Genomic DNA, 12998 nt, shown 5'->3' on the forward strand with positions numbered 1-12998 from the left:
TGAGGGCAGAATTTACAGTTGCTTTTAGTGTTCTTACTGAGATTGTTCTTACTCTTCTTGGAAAAGGAAGAAGTTACCCAAGAGAAAGTAATCCGTATTTTAACGTTGAAATAAGCTTGCTCTATTGTCAGACTTGCTACTCTGGGATTGTGGTATTTGGTCCATAGGCGGGAAAAGCAAACACTTGTTAAACTGAATATCCTATATCATTGAGAAGTGCTGCGTATATGTCCACCTGCTATCAGAGCATATGCAGACCAGTGTAATGTACACACTTCTGTCCTTTTCTGGTATGAATTACTGCACGCAGTTTATGGAGTGGCATTAAAATAACATTTAAGCACCAGAGTACATGAGTTAAAGGAGTCTCTAGGTGTTTGTACAGTTGACTCCAAGTGAAATAGAGCCATTCAAATCCACTTGATTAATGAGCTCATCTTATATGCATGCTATCACAGGAAGAAGAAATTTTAAAAAAGAAGAAAGGTATGATGATTCCCTACCCTTGTGCTTCTTAAAGTTTAGTAGGAAAGAAGATACTTTCACAAACTTAGGATGTTGGGTAGTAGAGAAGAGTCATGATAGTGTTAAAAGTGTGGTTTTAGCAGTATAAAGTTAGAAGCAGATCACTTATGACTAAGTTGCAAATAAGACATGTTGAAAATACACAATCGTTAAGAATACTAAAGTAAATTTTAATGAGAAACATAATATGTACTCTTAAAAATAGAATCCAGTTTACCAATTTTAGCATGCTTTAGTTTTGTTTTACCTTCTTGATTTTAACAACAGTAGCTGACACATTATACTTGCTAAGGATCAGGCATGGTCTAAGTACTTGATTTAATCTTACCTGTAACCCTGGGAGATCAATACTGTTTTTTCTACATTTCACAAATTAGTAACCAAGATCTGAGAAAGTTAAGTAAACCTCCCAGAGGTCATATAACTTGTAAGAGGTGGGGCTGGGATTTGAACCCAGGTTATCTCACTCCAGAGTTCATACTCTTAACCACTGTGTTAAACTGCCTCTTTGATGTTTTACAAATATCATCAGCATGGATGAAATAATGTAATTCTGAGCGGTGATGTTAGAATTGTAGAGTTTTTTGGGGGAAAGGAGAGAGGAGTGGGTGGAAACAACTAACAAGTTCATCTTACCATTCTTCCTTCAAACTGTCCATGTAAGCTAGAGGTTTTCAAAATATGGTATATTTAACAAAAAAATTAAATTACAGTGAATAGTTAAAACTGTAGATGAATTGTAAGAGACACATTAGGTTATATAAGAAGAACATGGTCATAATGAGTTATAGTGAGACTGGCTTGGGAGGTAAGGTCTGTTTCCAGTTTTCAAATGCAGCACTGCTGGAGAGGAAACGAACCCCTGAGTACACACAGCATAAGAAAAAGAATATTAGTACTTTTGATACTTCCTGGTTGCATTTGACTGTGGTTCTTAATAAATGAGATAAATCCCTCTGCAAAGATCGTTTGGTTCAGCAGCATGTTTTCGAACTGTGTGAAGACAAGTTTACGAAGTTCAAGTGTTCCAAAAATCTCTGATGCTTTTTTATTGGAAACAGTTTTACTTATTTAAAGTAAATTGGCAAACCATGATGATTAATGGACCTAATTTATTTGTACAGTGATTTACAACACATGCCACAAAATCCTTTCTATTCTAAGATGAAAAACAAACACCCAGCTTCCTTTAAAATGAACAGCCTGTAGCAAAATAACTCCTTCCACTAACATAGCATGTTTTAATTTTAAAAGTACTTCAGGCACATCTTATATAACCATCCAAACAATCGCATGGACCCGTTTTGTATGTGGACACCTGTTTCTTTGTCTGTGATTCCTTATTTTGAGGAAGAGTTCATTTAAGGCTCTTTTTCCCTCTGCTCTCCTGAACAGACTGGATCATGGTAGGTTCTTGTAAATAATTATCTGAGTATATCATGAGAGGGAAGAAGCCTTAATACTGACTTTTTTTTTTTAATTTCTTTTTGAGGGGAGGTAATTAGGTTTGTTTGTTTATTTATTTATTTGATGGAGGTACTGGGGACTGATCCCAGGACCTTGTGCATGCTAAGCATACTCTACCACTGAGCTATACCTTCCCCATTAATATTTCTAAAGCACATTTTTGAAGAAATTAGTATAGTAGGGTCCTGGAATAATCATTTCATGTGGTCCATTCATGTTTCTACAGTAATTGTTTTAGATTTTTATGTTGGGCTTGCTTTCTAGCTCTTCACTTCTTTAAAATATTGCATATAATACGGCAAAATTTTGTTGAAAATAGATCTTAGCTTTCTTAGGATGCCAGAGCTGCACACCGTTGCTGTCATGTTCGATGTTTTAATTGTATCAGGAGTAATTTCCAGACACTCTTGTGTATAAAGATTCCATTTTTTTGACAGTGACAAATCACTATGACTCATAATTTAGGCAGTTGTTTTTCATCTTTCTGTTTAGAAAATATTCTGTAATTCTGCTTCAGTTTATTTTGAGTGAGGCTTAACTTTCTATTTGCTGATTAATTAGTTACCCTCTGGTAGAACTCAGGTAATCAAGTTTTTGATAGGTTTTAAAGTTAAAATTCAGAGCTTTGGAAAGAGCTGATTAAAGTAGATAAACAATACACTTTTGGTTTCCTCATTTTTAGTGTGTAGATCCTTTAATAAAAGTATATGATTAAAATATGGTATCATCACAAACACGTTATTTGTCAACGAGGGAGGTTAAGTACCAAAGCTAATATTGTTTTTTTATAGTCATTTTTCCCCCTTTACTCACTTTTTTATGATGTATCTGAAAACCATTTTAAAATTTGATTTAAATCATATCTCAGGAATTTCTAAGAAGGACATACAGTGCTGTGATCTCTTTAGTTATGAAGAGACTAGAACAAGAGTTTTTATTTAAAGGAAGAAATTGTAGTTTCTCATTTATTCTTTTTTACAGATTGTGTCATAAAATAGTCTTTATTTGTCCAAAACACACTACTGTTTCAAAAATGAGTCTACTGAGGCCTCTTTCTGTATCCCCCCTGCTCTTGAATATAATTTAATATAGTTCTCTTTGAGAGAACTTTACCTTCTTAGCGTGGTTTTAGAATATCACGTTACTTGAATTAGCCCAGTGAACTGTATCTACTTTAACTTAATGTTTTAAAATATTGCATTGGTTTCTAGGGAACCCCAAGGAAGGCCCAACCACCACAAGGTGCCTTTGAGCTGGGGTGGGTAGCTCTCCGTAGCCCAGTGCGCTACTTTATTGTGCCCCCCCCCCCCACTGGTGCATGCCCGTTTGTCGTTCTGAATGGGCAGAAATGCAGGTCTCATGTAGAGATCCAGTTTAAGGTACATAGCTTTGTAAGTGGCTACGTTGTTGCTGTTTTCAGGGTATGTATGTGTGATTTTCTCGTTTTTAAATTATCTGTTCAAAAGTGAAACCTTGAGTTTCCTCTGCACCTGGCATCACCATCTTCCTTTGCTGTCAGAGGTTCTAGGAGTCCTCACTCAGTTTCCAGGTTTGTTTTGTCAAAGGGGGAAAGCATAAGTATTCGACCGTACAAAAACAGTTAGGAAATACTAAGGGAGGTCAGCATGAAAGCAGAACCAAGAAGCACAAAGGTGAGTCCAAGAAACTCCATACCAGAGAGCACAATATGTTATCTCCAACAGAAACTTTTCACGTATTATTAAGCAAACAGATTTGTGGTGCCCCAGGATGCCAAAGTTAGAGTAGTAGTTCTTGGTCCTGTCAAGCCTAATAATTGCCTTTTCTTTTCTTTTTTCTCTTCTCTCTTTCTACATAGTAAAAAGAATTTTTTTTATCGAAGTAGAGTTGATTTACAATGTGTTAATTTCTGGTGTGCAGCATAGTGATTTAGCTAAACATATATATGTATTTATTTTCATATTCTTCATTATAGGCCATTATAAGATATTGAATATAGTTCCCTGGTTTTTTTTTTTGACATTGTAAAAAGAATTCTTACTGAAGTATAGTTGATTTACAATGTTGTGTTAATTTTGCTTTTTCTATGAGTTTTATCCTCTATGAACTTTATTGATAATAACCACTATACATAAAAAGTTTTTAAAAGGCCACCAGTGTACATGCACACAGGCTCTGAAAAGAAAATCTTTTCCAAATGCTCACTAAGGGACATTACTGCGTCCATTGAAAACCAGTAGTTTGAAATAGATCATGCTAAAACATGCTAAAACCCTATTTTTATAGAATTACTGGAGGGGGTCAAGGAAATTATAGCCAAACTGTAGTCAGTGTTTTGAACTAATGGTGGATCATGGTAGAGAATTGTGGCTTCATAGCTGTGATTGAATGGTCATTTCCCAAAAAGTTTCATTGGATGTTTGTGATCTGTGAGGCAAATGTGGAGAGTGCTGCCAGTTTCTTTACTTGGCCTCTGTCCTGTTTAACATTCTTTATCAAAGATGGCTTGCTTTGCAAAGTGGCAGGTGATTCAAAACTACAAGCAGAAATTCTCAAGATGTCAAGAATCAAGAAGATAGTGTGATATTAAAGTTAATGAATAGAAATTTATTATGTAAGTTTTTAATGGAAATAAATATAAAGTCCTGTATTTAGGTTTTCAGCCTTAATTCTAGGGTTTATTAGACCAATTAGAGTTCATATAAAAATAATACAGGTTTTAGATTATAAGTGTATTCTTGAGGTGTTATGTCTTCTCCCATTTAGTAAAAATGGATGTTCAAAATGATGGAGCTTAATTACTGAGGGGAGGTGATCAGAATGGGGAAGGGTCTAGAAGTCATGAGGAAGAGTGAAGGGAAGATTAGTATTCAGCTTGGGTTAGAAGGACTGAAGAAAAGGTTTGTCATTTTCAAATACTTAAAGCCTTCTGTATGAAAGTAGGATTGGATTTATTGTATATAGGTCTGGAATCTAGGGGGTAGGGAGGAAATAGGACATCATGTTGTAGAATTTTTTTTTTAATACATAAGAAAATGGGTTATTGTGTGAGTCTTTCTTTTGCTGCCATTGTGCCATGTTTACCTCCTCCAGCTGTCAGGGAGACTTGAGAAGGCATTTCTCTTTTCAGATGGATGGTTCTATTTAAAAATAATTAACCTGGATTAGGTTGTCTGTTAACTGTAGTTTCATGTTTTAGGGCAGACACAAAAGTGTGAAATTCAGGCATGTGGATGCATTGGATGCATTCATTACAAAGGGGTAATTAATTGGATAGGCTGTATCCCATGAGGAGATGTTGCCACCTTCTGCTCTAAAAATGTTTTTGGCATGACATTAGATCATTTCATTAATCCTGTCATTACAAGCAGTAAATGGGGCCTCAAAACCTTATTATTTTTTTTTCTCTGATTAGGTTCACTTACTAGTTTCCTGTAACTAAAAGCAACACAGCGAAAGTTAGTAAATACAATCCCAGGCTCTGGAATCTGGTCGCACGTCGCAGTTTTAGCTGTTAGCAGCTGTGTGATGCTGGGGTGAGTCACCAGGGGTGTGGCTCATCTGTACAGTGGGACCTGTGATAGTCCTGACTTTACCAAACTGTGGCAATCAAGAGGGTTAGTTCATGAGAAGAATCTAACGAGTCCCATAAAGAGTGTTCAGTATTTCATTTCCAAAGCTGACTTCGGAGGCTGCTTCCCTGTCTCTACCTGTTTATGGATGAAAATGGTCATTTCAGTAGTATATTTCTGTTTTTCTCATTTAAATGTTTTTTTAGCCATTATCATTACAGTTGCGTAGGTTTTTATTTATAGGTAGTCTATAAATATGACCACTTGTTTAAAGAGTTTCATGATTTTCTAATGTTTTCAGATGTAAAAAATTCAACATTTAGAATTATCTTTTTTAAGATCTCATATGGAAACATTTAAAGATTCTTTTTAATTGTTAGGTGAATCAAATACTTAATGATGACCTGCTGGTCAAGATGCTGTGCTTGGTTCTTTTGCTAATCTCGTCCCTTACACAGCATTTTCAGCATTTCCCTAGTTCTTTAATTTTTTCAAATATGTCTTGTGAATTGGCCTGGTACCATGGTGAACAGGAGTGCTGAGCACATAGAAAACCAGCAGTCTTCTCCGTTTACCACACTGCAGCAGACTGTGGTGATTGGTGTCTAGGCTGCTTCATCAGGACAGCATTTGCTTTTTCCCTCTTGACCCAATTTGATCAGTTTTAAACTTCCAAGTCCAGTTAGCCATCAAGTTGGGTGAGCTAGTGATAACTCTGATAAATGTCTTTTCTGTTTGTTGTCTTGGAGGAGTAATGTGATCAGCAGTAAGTTAGGAGTCTTGGGGAAATGTATTCCACATATTTTGCCACAATAGACAGAAATCTAGTATCATCTGTTTGGGCCTCCTGATCATCCTCTGCTCCCACCCCATCAGACTTGTCAGCTGACAGCAGACTGGCTGGAGTGTGGTCTGTTCTATCCCAAAAGTTTTTGGTGGAGTTTGTTGCAGGGTGGGAGCTAAATCCTTACATAGGATGTAGCAGGTATGAGCCCGGCTGATAAAGTGATCCTAACAGCAAACAGCATGATATTACAGGAGCTATTAGAAGTTAAAGTGCATTGTACGCTCGATTTCTGAACTTAAATCCTCCTCCTTTCTTGAGGTCATGTAGTACAGTGCCCACTTGTAATGTTCTTTCTGTAGGCCCTGAATGTTTTGAAATATTTTAAACATTTAGTGTTACTAATATTATATATATATTCTTGTAATGGTCAGATCATTCAGTTTAGTTTTCAGAGATTTATGAAAACTATTCCATTTACGTCTTTCTCAAGTGTGCTATCACTTCAGTCTAAATTTTGAGGACATTTTTTGTTTTACAGATTTGATGTTTTAATGTGTCATGCAAATGTATATTACCAACGATCTCCTGGGTAAAAATAAAATACTTATTAAAACAAAATTCTATAGTATTTACTAGGCATTTTATTTGGTTTATTAAATTCTAGCAGAGAAATCATTAAGTGTTACCATATAATAGTGTAACTTTTTGAGTTAACTGTTCTAAGTGTAGTTTTTTTCCTTTATATTTTGACCCTTTTTTTTTTTAAAAAAAGGAAAATCTGCTGTCCTCCCACAGTGAGGAAATGAGATGATAACACACTTCTGATTTAGGAATTGGGTATTAGAGATTGAAGCCCGTGAAATGACAGGTGTTTGAAAGACTCAGAACTGAGTTTCAGGCCTAGAGGAGGCACGCCTGAATTGTGATTTCTTTCATTAGTATTTTATAATCACATTTGAATTAAATGTGCTAAAATTCATCAGGCAACAAATCTGCATTTCTTAAAAAAGTTAAAATTTATAGAGGAGGTTGGATTTAGTGGAAGGGTCAGCCTTCTTGGATTACTTCTAGTATTTGATAAAAATGTGAAAGGATATAAATCTACCATAAAATATATCTTAAGAATATTTAGCCCACTGTTCCCCGAAAATATCTCTGATTACCTCATTTACCACATGGACTTGGGGAGACCACAGACTTCATTTTCCTCTGTAAGTTACATAGGCATTCCATGGTATGATATATATTGTCTTCAAATAAGCTTTTAAACATCTTTTAATTGATGTATTAAGGCCTGGTTTTGAACTGGATACTGACATCAGAAGATGGGTTTAAATCATTGCTCCTTCTGCTTGTTGAATGACCAGGTTTTCATGACCCATAAAGTTAAGTGGTACTACCTGTCTAACAAAGGAAATCAGATTGCAGTACCTATAGTACAGATAGAGGGCAGTGGTGGTGAAAATGTTCTCTCTCGGCCAGAACTCCTGCCGTGCAGTTTCCTAAGAAATGTGGTGCCTTTGACGACAGTGACTTTCATGTTTGGTATCTCACACTGAACTCCAACCTTAGATCTTCCATGACCAGGAAGGACTCAGTAGACACTTGGGGAACTGGCATGTATTTACCCCATGTCCCCACCGCCTAGACATGAAAATCTTCCAGTGTTATCTGGAAGGTAAGTAATGAGTGATTTTTTTTTCATAAGTTTTTTTTTTAGAAGCTGATTTTATAGTTGATAAAGTGGCATTCTTGGTTTTTCTACGCCTGTCTGAATGTGATTAATACTTATAAAAATAACATTCAGCTGCAAAGTAGATTTTTACACATTAAAAAAATCTTTAGTGAAAAAGTACATATGAAAATTTTCATTTTCTCCTCATAGCTATCCTATTATCCACATTTCCTAGTAGTTACGGTGAGCACTATTGTTTAAAAAAAAAGTTTCTTTCATCTTTTCCTTCTGTACCTTTGGCTTTATTCCTGGAATCCTTGTTTGAAAATACTCTGAATCTGGGTGTAGCCCAGATACTTGAGCATGCCTCCCACTGCAGTGACTTGGTGAACTCCTACTCGTTCTCCGAGTCTGCTTGGCTGGGCTTCCCCTGTGCCTTCCCACTTCTCAGTGTGGTCGGCAATACTGCTTTTCACGTTGTCTGAGCTTTTCAACACTTACTAGTGTGGTCTTGATATTAAAAGCAAAATGGAAAAAATCATACATCAAAGTCAGCCAAAGCTGCCTTCCCTGTGAATTATGAGATGTCCATTAATAAGCCATGTTTTAGAGTCATTTTGTAATGCTAGAACACTTAGTCTGTTTCCATTCTACCATTAGTATTCACAGATAGCAGTACCCGGTGGTCTCACCGGGAACACACCAGTAGTCGAACAAGTTGGATTTACTATTTGTCTCAGCGAAGAACACAGACCACAGGGGAACTGGGGTCTCTCAGTAAGAGGGTGTTAGAAAGGTTGTAGTGGAGGATTTGGACTTTGGGAAATTGGGGTGAGGGCTCAAGAAAGTGACGGCTGTCCCTCTTTTAGCACTGAGAGGTTTGGTATTTAGTGGGTTGTGCAGGATCTTGCTTTTGTCTCACTTCATCCTGGTCTCAGAATGACTTACTGATGTACAGATGTTTAGTGAGATTGTCCAACAGGAGAACAGAATGATTTAGCCTTAAGTGTCAGATCAGTTTGTAATAACATTTGAGGCTTAGCTGTTAGCATCAGATTAGTTCTCAGAGGTTAGGGACTGCTTTTTTTTCCCCCTCCTCCAAAGCATTTAAGTCCCACTGGGTCTTACTATATAGGGACCAGCTGGGGAAGGTCAGGATTTAGTAGCAGTGACAATAGGCCTGTCACCGGAACAAGCTGCAGTGATACTGACAGGTACATTTTTACAAAACTGTAATTGGGAAGCGCGTCAGTTTTTAGCTGCCTAGAAGTAGTTAAGAGGTTTCCCCTACTCTGTTAAAGTAGGACACAACTTGCTAATGGATGCACAAAATAAATGGAGGCACAGCACAGAGGCTCCCAGACGCAGTTCAGGGCCACCAGGACTGGGTGCTGAGATGCTGAGCGGAGTTCCAGGGGAAGGGGCTTGCTGGCATCCCTCTTGTTGCTCAGGGTGTCCACTGCCTCTGGAGTGGCTTTGCTGCAAAACAAGCACCATTTGCCTTTTTTGTAAAAGTGAAAATCCTCTTTGGATTTGTTTCTGATAGCAGAAATAGGTACAGGCATACCTTGTTTCGTTGTGCTTCGCAGGTGGTGCGTCTTTTACAAACTGAAGATTTATGCCTGCGTCAAGCAAGCCTATTGGCACCATTTTCTAGCAGCGGTTTTTAAATTAAGATCTGTACATTTTTTTAAACATACTGCTGTTGCACACTTAGTGGACTTATATGTAAACATAACTTATATGCACTGGGAAGCCAAAAATTCATGTGATTTGCTTAATTACAGTGTTTGCTTTATTGTGGTCTAGAACTGAACCCGCAATATCTCAGAAGTCTGCCTGCACTAACACAGGTCTCTCATCAAAGTGAAGCTGTGTAAAGCGAGCTTTGGAAAAGTGGGGGTACCTGTAATAGGTAAAACACACTCTTTTTAAGAAACAAAATGAGTGAATTTTCTTGCATTAATCTTTCTGGGGACGTTAAGGTGTATCCTCCTAAATTCAGTGTCTAGGGATTAGTTCTTTCTTTACATATGGGAAGAGCCAGCTGTTTATTTTCTGTATTGTCTATGCTAATATATAGCAGTATATATCAAAGAGTTCTAAAGGCTTTCAGACTTAGGAACACTGTTAAAAACCTTCCAGTTTGCAATTATAATAATAGTAAAATTCTTCTCAGGTTGACCTGAGACCAAAAAAAAGGGGCCATGTTTTCATAGCTCCACTCTAGTTTTAGTCACGGCCATCAAAAATCACTGAAAAGAAATTTATATTTAATTTCATTTATTCAGATAATTGCTATGTACTGTGGGCCAGGCCCTGGGTATGGAGGAGGGAGTCCATCAGTCCTGTCTTTATGAGCATACAAGTGATAGCTGGAGAGCTTTTTTTTTTAAGCATCACTTAATGCTATATATATATATTTTAACACTATCTTAATTTCATATATATTCTAAAAGCATTGCATTATTGTGTGATGGTACATAGAAAAATATCCTTGTGATTAATGAGGTAGTTCTTAAAGTTTTTGTGACTTGTAAAGTGTTAACTTTTTAAAATCAGATATTTTGGGGGCATCTGCTCGTGGAAATGTGGAGATAACATTTTAAAATGTGGAGGTCTTGAGAACAGAATTTGTTTCCCAGAAAAATGCAAGATAACCTTCTTCTGTTGTATCTTCACCTTGAATAATATATTTCCTTCATACTGAATCTTTACCATTTGGTAAATATTGAGTAAATTTTAAAATTAGAAAAGCTAGGTTTGTAATTAAGAGTTGACTGTGGTACTTAAGAAAAGTCTAGCGCACATTTGGATGGTGTCACATGGTTAGAGTTCCATTAGACAAGCAGCACACGGTGCAGGTCCCTGTCTCTGGGTGGTGCTGTGAGTTCTGCCATTGGTCTGTAGAGTTTTCCTACAGAAACAAAGAATATAATCATGTTTTGTCATTGAAATCTCCATGATAGCTTTGAAGGTTTATGAGAACCTTAGAAAACTTTAAGAAAGAATTTAGATGGCAGAATTTCTGACAGCTTGATGCTCTGGAGAGAGCAGTAGTAGCACGAGAATGTGGTTAATTTGGACCAAACTGAGGATGATGACTTTACAGAGTAAGATTTTTTTTCTGAAGAAAAATGTGTTCAATTGAAGTCTTAAACAGCCTGTAATGAACTATCATTTAGATTTTATTTAATAAGTACAGTACATATTTTTACATGGGAAAGGCATTTCCGAGTTGCCACAGATTTCAGATTAGTATGTTACCATTTTTATCTTGGTCTAAATCACATGTAAATGCCAGAATGCATCTTTATGTACCCGAGGCACAAAGGTTTGTGGCGCATTGTGTTGACTTAAAGTGTCCAGATAAGGTTTTGCATTTTGAAATTAAATCTATCTGGGCAGCAACCCACTTTCCTGATCCCCACAAAATTCCCTCTTCCTATTATTCACCGTAACCAGTAGATTTGCATTTATGTTTTCTTTGTAACTATCCACTTACCCGGAGGGTTGAGGTAGGGTAATACCAGTTTACTCTGTCATCATAGTCCGTGATGAGCAAGTATATTTGCAATACACCATTTTTTTCCTGTAAGAAGGGAGGAGTAAATTTCCTGTTTTGTGTATTGTTACCTTTAAAATGAAATGATAGACTAGAGTGTAATTGCTGTTTACAGTGGTTAAGTGACAAGGAAGAAAAAGCCATTAATGTTATCCAACCTCTTCCCCAGCTGCTCCAAAATTCTAGGTACAGTCGTAGTTTCTACTTAGGGCGATCTTTGTTTTTCCTGTGGGGTTTTCAGCATGACTCATCTGAGAGCAGCAGGTCTGGCTTTGAGTCCCAGCTCTGCAAGTCAGTCTCTCTCAGTGTGCATTTCCTCCTCTGTACAGTGGGGCTCACGGTACCTACCTCACAGGGTTGTTGTGAGGGTCCCAGAAGTACATAGAAGGCACTTGTCATGTTGCAGACGTGAAGTGGATGTTCGTTGTGTAAGTCATATATATGCAAGGAAAGATGAATTGAGTAGGAAAGATACAAAGGGTTTATCTATGAGGAGATTGGTAGATCAAGAACCGAGATGGGCTGTCATGTATTGTTACCCTGTTTTCAGTGGTGGTTCTTAGCTTAGAAGTGTCATTGATAAAATTAACTGTATTGTAAGCCATATTAAATAAATAACATTATATTGAAATGGAAGTATGACTTATTTTTAAAACTTTATACCAGTCCTCAGACTTTACTTCCACTGGCATCTCAGAACCACAGCATGACCTAAGACAGTACTTCACCCCCACCATTCCCCATGCACTGTCCCCGTTCTTTTCCCTTTTTTGGTTGCTTGCTTGTTTGGTTTTTGAATAGATAATATATTTGAATCTTTTCTGTGAATCACTAGCTGTTTTTTTGAGTTCTAGTTAAGTAATTCATATTTGGTGAATATAAGATATACTGTTACTTGATAGATTTAGAGCAGAATATTCTTTCCATTGCTACTTTTTATTAGGTTAAAATATGTTGAAAAAATATAAAGGCCAAAAACAAAAAAGGATATGTCTTTGTAGTGTAAGTTATTTAGGCATTTTTAATAGACATTTTAAGTTAGATCATAATCACATACTCCATTGTTAGAGATACTTGTATAACTAGCAGTTAAATCCGTATTTATTCTATTTTTCCTCAGTCTTTGACTTTCTCCTTCTATTGTTGCCTTTTCTAAAAATGAGTAGTAAAAGAAAAATCATTAATTCAAGCACAGTTAAGGTTGGGATGCCTTTCCTCTGCCGTGTTGCTTTGGTTTCGGGTTCGGTGTGGTGGCTGAAGATGAGGATTAAAGCCCAGAAACTGAGAACTCCGTGGTCCAGCATGACCCTGGCCCCACCGAGCTCAGACAGGCCGCGGTACCTGGCTGAGCAGCACTGTCCCTCTGGGAGACACTGATGTCCAAACTGGCCGCACGGATACACACACGTGTTCTTCAGCATACAACAG

The 12998-nt window shown here is 37.0% G+C and overlaps 1 protein-coding gene across 3 annotated transcripts in view; it reads left to right on the plus strand.

Annotated features, from left to right (window-relative positions):
* WDR33 (WD repeat domain 33) overlaps positions 1 to 12998 on the plus strand; it is a 90541-nt gene that overhangs the window by 41862 nt on the left and 35681 nt on the right. Inside the window, exon 8 of one of the 3 annotated variants that reach the window (XM_072960792.1) lies at positions 9793 to 12206. The exons of 1 other annotated variant lie outside the window; for it this stretch is intronic. In XM_072960792.1, the coding sequence (XP_072816893.1) occupies positions 9793 to 9875 (83 nt within the window). In that variant the 3' untranslated portion in view covers positions 9876 to 12206. Of the gene's footprint in view, positions 1 to 5386; positions 5774 to 9792; positions 12207 to 12998 lie in introns of those variants that run through there. One more of the 3 variants, XM_072960793.1, reaches the window with a different exon arrangement.

The sequence above is a fragment of the Vicugna pacos genome, chromosome 5, assembly GCF_048564905.1.
Source record: "Vicugna pacos chromosome 5, VicPac4, whole genome shotgun sequence".
Classification (NCBI taxonomy): domain Eukaryota; kingdom Metazoa; phylum Chordata; class Mammalia; order Artiodactyla; family Camelidae; genus Vicugna; species Vicugna pacos.